The sequence below is a fragment of the Geospiza fortis genome, unplaced genomic scaffold (genome assembly GCF_000277835.1).
Source record: "Geospiza fortis unplaced genomic scaffold, GeoFor_1.0 scaffold163, whole genome shotgun sequence".
Classification (NCBI taxonomy): Eukaryota; Metazoa; Chordata; class Aves; order Passeriformes; family Thraupidae; genus Geospiza; species Geospiza fortis.
The window spans coordinates 2,505,770-2,514,500 of NW_005054401.1; the positions used below are offsets into that span (position 1 = coordinate 2,505,770).

Consider the following 8,731-nt stretch of genomic DNA (forward strand, 5'->3'; position numbering starts at 1 on the left):
GGGTTTTTTCAAACAAATTTATAGTAGTCCTGTCCACAACCCCAGAGATCATTATGCAAGTGTACAAGGATACATGTGTTATACACACACATTTAAATGTGTCATTATACTACACATACACTTAAATTATTCTTTGTTCTACACTCGCATGTGCATACACTTTTTCCAAGTACAAAACAGCAGGAAATGTTCTTTTTTATTTCACTCCCTAAACTAAAGCCAACAAACCCCCTATAATGCTTGTTACCTATCTGCTCAACATGGCCATTTCTGAATTTCTAAACTCTGATGGGAGACAGTAGTCATTATCATCTGACAGAAAAGAGCAATGGACTGTATGATGCAATTCTCTCTTCTCACTCAACCAAAAGTTCTAGTAATATCAACTAAAATTTGACCTTAATTCTATCCCATAAATCCTTGCAATATTTCAAAGAACATTTCCTTGTAAGATGGTATAGCATCTATTGTTTTGTACAGATGAGATGTTTTATTTTCCCAAGTTGTGTACGTGTCTATCGATGTGTCTGGGAGATGAGACTGCCTGTATTTTATCCAGTTAGGTGCCATACAGCTGCAATGCTCTCATTTTATAAATTACTAAATTTTCCATTTACTTTTTATATGTGTTTCTTTAAAGCCAGGATGATCAGTGATTTTGTTGCTGGAACAGTGCCATTCAGTAGATTTTCAATCTTGTGTTATGTAGTATTGTATCCCACAGACAATTTAAGGACTATAGAGTACTGCTTTTAGCTAGAATTGAACTACTGCATTCTTTAGTACAGGAACTTTTCACTGATGAAACTGGCACTGATTTTTTGTAATCAGTGGAAAAGTGCTCTGCTCATAGCTGCCTTAAAGAGATGCTTAGACTGCATCTATTTTTAAGTGCAGCTTCAGTCTTGCAGAAATGAGGTTTCCACCACGGGACGAAGCACTGCACATGTTAGAGTATGCACAACTCACCTAATGCTCAATCCATGCTAAACAAAGTCATTTCCATATTCAGGGCATGGGATCAGGCTCTTACATAAGATTAATCCTGGAAAGAAGTGGCGCTCAAAGCTGGCATAACTGTGTTCCTGATGGAACCAGGGAAAATATGGACCAGCAGCTGTCCCTTAGAGGTTCATAATGTGACCAGTGTTATTTAATATCTTCATTAATGACATGGATGAAGGAATCAAGTGCACCATCAGCAACTTTGCAGGTAACACCAAGCTGAGTGGTGATGTTGACACACCTGCAGGATAGGATACCGTCCAGATGAAGGTGGACAAGCTCAAGAAGTGTGTCCATGGGAATTTCATATGGTTTAACAAAACTGAGTGCACGGGCAGCCCCTGGTATCAGCACAGGCTGAGCATGACCAGCCCCAGAGCAGCCCTGCCCAGAAGGGCTTGGGGGTGCTGTGGGTGAGAGGCTGCACATGGCCCAGCCATGGCACTCACAGCTCAGAGAGCCAAACGTGTCCTGGGCTGCATCCAGTGCCTGTGGGCAGCAGGGCAGGGAGGGGATTCTGCCCCTCTGCTCTGCTCTGCTGAGACCCACCTGGAGCACTGCATCCAGCCCTGGGCTCCCAGCACAGGAGGGACAGGGACCTGCTGGGGCCAGTTCAGTGGAGGCCATGAAGTTGATTAGAGGGATGGAACAACTCTCCTATGAGGAAAGGCTGAGAGAATTGGGATTGTTCCATCTGGAGAAGAGAAGGCTTTGGGGTGACCTAATTTTGGCCATCCAGTACCTGATGGGAGTCTACAAGAAAGGTGGAGAGGGACTTTTTACAGGGCATGTAGTGACAGACAAGGGGGGGTGGCTACTGAGAGTGGGTTTAGATTAGTTATTAGGAAAAAATTCTTTGCTGTGAGGGTGATGAGGCACTAGAACATGTTGCCAAAAGAAGCTGTGGATGCCCCATGCCTGAAAGTGTGTAAAGCAAGGCTTTGGATGGAGCCTGGAGAAACCTGGTCTAGTGAAAAATGTCCTGCCAATGGCCAGAGTGTTGGAACTAAACGATCTTCAAGGCTCCAACCCAGGCCATTCTGTGATTACAGAATTAGGCCAGTATCACATACCTGCTGGCTTGACGTGAGGCAGAGACATTGGAAAACCCCATTTTGAGAATGAAAAGCAAGCAGGATTCCATCTGTGCTTTGTGCAAGCTACACAGTACATGATGTTTACTGTCCACTGATTATGGTACATAGCACGTCATGTTTACTGTCCACTGGTTATGCATGTGTTAGAAGCATGACTTTGGATTTACATCACAAAGGCATTTAAACCTGCAGCTCATTGATAAATACAATCACTTAAACCACCTAACAGATGAAATGTAGCAGCTTAAAATTTTTGTGCCAGATATACTGTCCTCAGTCTCCTGGTGCAATGCTCACACCGTTGGGAATCCTGCTGTGAGCAGGAAGAGGACAATATATACATCCCCTTGCTCTGAAAACAACAAATTTCTTGGCACTGTTCATAACCACAGAAGACACATGAATCACATTTGGTACCTCATGGAGAACCTGTAAATGGCCTTCTTTTATCAAACACTGTAAACATGTTTAGTTTTGCTCTTCACACTAAACACAAATATGAAAAATGATCATAAATGATGAAAACATTTCCCTTATGCCCACCCACTAAATCCCTAAACACCTCAGTGTGTTACAAGAAGATGAGTGTTTTACAATAGAATCCTTTTAGAATACAATCTTTCTTTTTTTTAAATTCTGAATAATGCAACAACACACATATCACAGTACTATCAAGTAGTGTCATCTTCACCTTCATCCAGAGAATAGTTGAGCTTTATGACTGTGCTGATAAAGTCACCAAGTTCTACAAAATCTGCAGTGATAATATTCACACCACTCTCTCCTGCCTTCTGAGTTCGGACCCACTCCATCATTGCAGGAAGAGCCCTGAGGAGAAAAGAGGAACAATAATTACTCATAAATCAGTGAGACAAATGCATCAAGGCAGGCTTTACTGACAGCGTCTCCCATCAATCTTACTTGGTTCCTAAGGGAAAGACACCAAGTGAGACAGGACACAGGTTACTGCTCAAGCTTTTTAAAAACTTTTTAAGTTTCATTCTCTGGGAAAATAATATGTTGACTGCACTTCAACTTCTCAGTGGAAAAGAATGGAAGGAAGATAATGCAGGCTTAAAGTAATTGCTGATTTTGCCTAGGCACAAGGCAAAATTGGACCATGGACCAGATACTTTTTGACATCATCAAGGGATTTGCTTATGGAAAAAACAGTAACAGAGAACTCAAGCCATTTGCAAAGCATGCTTGACACACACAAGGAAATGCTGAAAATAGTATTGAGGAACACAGAAACAACCACGATCCCTACAGTATAAGTACAGCATATACCAAAAACCCTTTCTTCACCAGTACTGATACCCAAGCCATGAATTAATTAGACTTAAGCATAAACCAGTGGTTGGTAACTGAAACAGAAAGCACCATAGTCATATCAACTCTTTTCTAAGATGGCAGATTTTAATTATGTCAGATCCTTAGCACAGGAATACTGGGGTCTAAAAGCTATCTGCCTAACTGTGCTTCTGAATATAAAGAAATTTTTCTGACATTTTTCTGTGCAAATACAAACTAACAATCACAAGAAACATCTGTGAGAAAAAGAAAAGGCTCCTTAGTCCTGCTGAGGCTGTCAAGCAGCAAAATCCAGGATTTAGGAGAAAGAAGTTAACAGAGTTCCAAAAAAATAAGGTACACATTTTTCAGAGAAAGTGTATTTTTCAGAGAAAGGGCATTTTTCAAAGAAAGGGTAATTGACCATTGGTACAAAATCCCAATGACTGTGACAAACTCTGCAGCAGTCTTTAAATCAAGCCTGGGTATCGTTCCAAAATTATACTTTAGGTCAACCTCAAGCTGCTGAGTTAAATAAAAGAACCTGAAGTCTGGGCAGACTGCAGTCAGTTTAGATGAACATTGTGTTCTCCCTTTGCTCTAAGATCTATAAATCTGTGATTTCCCCTAAACCAGCATGTTGTGCAGACTTTTTCACAGACACAAGGTACTTGGAAAATTTTGGTCTGACAGTAATTCAAATGAAGGTGAACATGTTGAACCTATATCTTTTCTCACAAGCTTTAGGAAAACTGGTATAAAGAAAAGAGAACTATTAGCAGACAGAGATTGTACTTGTCAGTGGCTACTAGAATCAGTCAGTTTTAAAAATAATTTAATAGAGAATAAAACCCAAGCAGCTAAAATTATTCCTCTCTGTGATTTCACAGGAGAATACCAAGATTTTGTTTCACCAAAATATGCTTGAATTTACTGTAAGATCCACATATCAGCAATACATTTTATTTCAGCCACTGATTCAGTATGACTGAAGCACCTGTATGTATGCACACAGCTCATAAAACCAGGCTCAAGCATTCTGCTGTTTATGAACCCAGCCAGCACCTTCAGATGTGAGTTTATGTAATGCTGAAAAGCTGCACTCTGTGCAACTCTAACAGGGCACAGGTCAGGCGTTAAATACCTGGCAATGCCTGCACTGCTTGAAAAGATCTGCAATCAACCAGAACAAGGACAGATCTCAGCAGAACAGCACAGACCACCAAGGTGACAGAAGGCAGCTCAGAGCAGCTGTAAACTCCACTGCATCTTCACATGTGAAAGGTGCTGCTGAACTCTGCACAAAGATACAAGGTCGAACCTACGAGATGGCAGTATGCTGCTTTTGTATTTAATACCAGCCTATTTAAGGCCCAAGAGTTAGAGGTTTAAAAGTCAACTGATTCATTGTAGGCAGGCACAAACCCTTCCTTCCTTCCTTCCTTCCTTCCTTCCTTCCTTCCTTCCTTCCTTCCTTCCTTCCTTCCTTCCTTCCTTCCTTCCTTCCTTCCTTCCTGCCTTCCTGCCTTCCTGCCTCCCTTCCTTCCTTCCTTCCTTCCTGCCTTCCTGCCTTCCTGCCTTCCTGCCTTCCTGCCTTCCTGCCTTCCTTCCTGCCTGCCTTCCTGCCTTCCTTCCTGCCTTCCTGCCTTCCTTCCTGCCTTCCTTCCTGCCTGCCTTCCTGCCTTCCTGCCTTCCTTCCTGCCTGCCTTCCTGCCTGCCTTCCTGCCTTCCTTCCTGCCTGCCTGCCTGCCTGCCTGCCTGCCTTTCTTCCTTCCTCTCCCTTCCTGATAACCTTGGTATTTTACTCCCCATTGAGGCATAATTAACTCCTTTTGGTGTCTTTTACTTGTTCTGAAGTAATTCTTTCTTCACACCTTACAGTTTGCTGTCCTTACACTTACCCACATCAACCAAAATACTATTTTCCTTTTCCTGATGTGTTCTTAGTAAGTAAGACTCCGCCAAAAAGTCATGCCTCCTTTTGATTAGTGCTTTATCCTAAAGTCAGCCTGCCTTGCCATTTCATCCACAGCTGGCTTTGTTAGTTGAATGGGTTATTTTTGTTTTACTGATATTTCACACAGGACACAGTTGCATGGCCCTCTGCTCATACATAAATTGCTAGATAAAGTCACGGAAATCTTTTGTTCATGAGACTAGAAAGCATTTAAAGATAAGTCAGAAATGAATCACATTATCAAACAAAAAGCTTATTTGCATAGCAAGTCAAATAACACAATCCTATTAAAAAAAAGATAGTTGAAGAAAACATTCCACTGACCTTAAAGATTTGATGTCAGCTCAGTAGCACTCTTTATGACAAAAGTTAATGCAAAAACCATACAGATGATCTCTTCCCCATGTGCCATCCTGAGAGTGGATTACACCAATAACTCTAAAAACCACATGTTGCTCAGTTTCACTGTTTATCTCAAATGCTTACAATAATTATTAGAATAAGCCTGCTTTAATATTCCTCGGGGTGCCTTTGTGGTAGCAGTACAAACCTTGCCCACCCTGCCTTGTAATTTCCAAATTGTGCCTCAAACTAGTGATTGTTCTCACCAAGGGTTTTACTCAGGTGAACAAACCACCTACATGACTGAGCTCACAAAAGACCAGTAGGTACCATAGTCCTCATAGATATTCTTATGTGGTTCTCTGTCAGACATGGGGGGAGCTTCTAGAAGCTTCTCACAGAAGCCATCCCTGTAGCATCCCCCTCTACCAAAACCATGCTGCTCAAACTCAACCCATCTTGCTGGGAAGGTAAGAAATTATTTTATGCATGAGCATATAGGCAGAAGCCTCTCAGCCTGCAAACCCTAGGAGCATCACTGCTTCTGTGTTAGGCAGGTCCTGGCTCTCCTGTGGAGGATTTCTTTAGGGTGCCTCCCACAGCTGGTACAGTCCAGCTGGTACAGTCCACCTTATGGCCATTCCCAGTTCTCATAAGGAATCATTTCCAACCCCTCTGGGTTCCAAAGCCACTGTGTCACCCAGAGCCACGTGCACAGAAGGTGCTGCTTGTCTTTGCACAGAGCCAGGGAGGAGAGCAGGCGTGCTCCTCCACAAGAGCTGGGCCAGGAGAAAGAGAGGAGTCCTCTCCTCTTACCTCTCTTCCTGTTTTCATTCTTTTGCAGTTCCTCTGACCTGGGGTGGAGTTGGTCAGATCTGATCCTGCCAGGCCAGTGCAGCACTGCCCCACAAACCAGCATCTGAAGTCAATTAATTTTTCCACATCCCTGGTGGAAGCAGAGGGGTTAATGGAAAGAGTAGTCTAGGGAAGGCAAAGACACAAGGCTGGGGGGCTTGAGCACTGGCAGGGAAGGAGGTGAATGGCATGTTACCTCGATTTGACCATGGATTGAGATCAGGAATCTTGGTGATAAATTTTCTGGCCTGAAGGAATGTGTAGAGTATCTCATCTCTTTTCACAAACTGAAAACGAGGAGGTGCCACACAGCTGTCCCTCACTTCCAGGATGGTTGGGAATAAAGCCATGTGACTGACTGATGTGGAAGGACCTCATGGGAAGGGCTGTGGGCCAGCCCCAGCCACCACCACTGCACCTCCACAGAAGCAGACACATCCACCACTCGTGATGCCCAGCAGCCTTCTGGAGCAGCACTTCCACCTGCCAAAGTCTGCATGAGAAGGGAGAGAGTAGAGGAGATCTGGGTGGTAGGGACATACCTGTGCTGGACCATGCAAAGTAACACAGAGATGCTTGATGTGGCTGCATTTCTTCTGAGATCTAAGTTTATATCTCAGGTAGCACCTCACTAGGTTAGTCAGAGCTACTCATAACTTGGGCATGACCTGGGTATCAGGATGGTTTACACCATGACTGCAAGCATGCCTTACATCACCACTCTCAGCTGTTTTGTTATTTTTGAGGGGTCATGTAATTTCTCGTACAGCATTGCTACACCAATTTTCACTTACAACACAGTAAGATCTAGGCTCAGCTTTGACACTTATTTTATTACCTCTATTTTCCCTGTTCTGCTTGCTTGCTTATATAAGCAGAAATGTGCACATATTTAAGTTTTTCTCCTCTTTCAGGAACCATTTTCTGATGCATTAGAGATCTGCTGAGAAATACTGTCCTCAACTACAAAACGGGCATAGCCCTTTTTCAAGTTACTTAATATTCAAGACCTCTTTCTTCTTTTTTTTTTAATCTATCAAATGTCTCAAGTGACTTCAATGGCATTGAATTTTGTTCAAAAATAATAATTAAGCATTCAAGTTGCTTCAGTTCAAGCAGTAAAATCATGACTCCCATTAAAAGCTTTCAGAAAGAAAATATGACCTAATTATTTGTATTAAGATTTGCTTTTAAAAAACTGTTCTTAGGCTATTTTAGTTCAGAAAGAGGGTTGGTTATCTGGTATTTTTAATGCCTGAGTCATGAAAGCCCGACAGTGTGACAGAAGACTAATGACAGCAGTGCTGTAAGACAGGACCTCCTGTAGCGGAACAGCCGCTCCTCTTTGCAGAGCTTTCTCAGGAGAGGAGAAGGAAAAGCAACTTCACAAACACAAAACAGAATGGCTATTCACTATTTAATGAGAGTTTGATCACTAAAGGCAGAGAGCACGTTTTCTTCTGGAGCGCAGGGAGTCAGTACAACCTAATCCACAGTGAGAAATTGGTCCCATTCACAGGGCGTGATGCTGCCGAGCATTAAGTGCCCATTCCCAGTAACACCAGCGAGAACTACAGCAGGTCTCCATGCCCAGGGCAAAGTGACATGTGGCATTTCTTCCCTCTCCAGTGAAGCACACACCCTGCTCCCTGCAGCCTTTTGCAAATAGGTGTTATGGGTGAACAAAACCAGCACCCCTTTGCAGGAGGCTCTGCTTACACAAGCCTGACTGAGAGTTCCTATATTCCTTAATTTCCCCACTCTCCATTCAATTTTACCACTGTCTGCAACAACACTGAATTCTAGAGCCATAATTCAGCATATGCTCACCTTGGCTTTTCAAGGATGCTGAGAATTCATCGCTCCAGTGGGAGCAGTGGATTTCCTGTGTGTCACTGAAGCATGAAAATTGCGACTGGAAAGAACTTTGAAAAGTCACCCAAGTTCATCCAGCCCACCTTGAACAGGATCAACTGCACTAAGATCAGTGATACAAACCACTCCTGGTTCAGTTTAATCTATTTACAAGCCCCCAGTGAGGGAGATGTCACAACTTTCTGTGTATTCAGAGCACCCCCATACAGAAATCCTTATACATCTTCACTTGTTTCACCTGGAGCACCCAGAAATAATGGCATTGTGGCACCCTGCTCAAGAGTGTTCACCATGAGCTCTGCTCCTG

The 8,731-nt window shown here is 43.0% G+C and overlaps 1 protein-coding gene across 1 annotated transcript in view; it reads right to left on the reverse strand.

Annotated features, from left to right (window-relative positions):
* Positions 1–2,734: 2,734 nt before the first annotated feature.
* Positions 2,735–8,731, reverse strand: part of PLCXD3 (phosphatidylinositol specific phospholipase C X domain containing 3) — a 27,327-nt gene continuing 21,330 nt past the window's right edge. Inside the window, exon 3 of the mRNA XM_014309092.1 lies at positions 2,735–2,930. Within this exon, the coding sequence (XP_014164567.1) occupies positions 2,774–2,930 (157 nt within the window). The 3' untranslated portion in view covers positions 2,735–2,773. The remainder of the gene's footprint in view (positions 2,931–8,731) is intronic.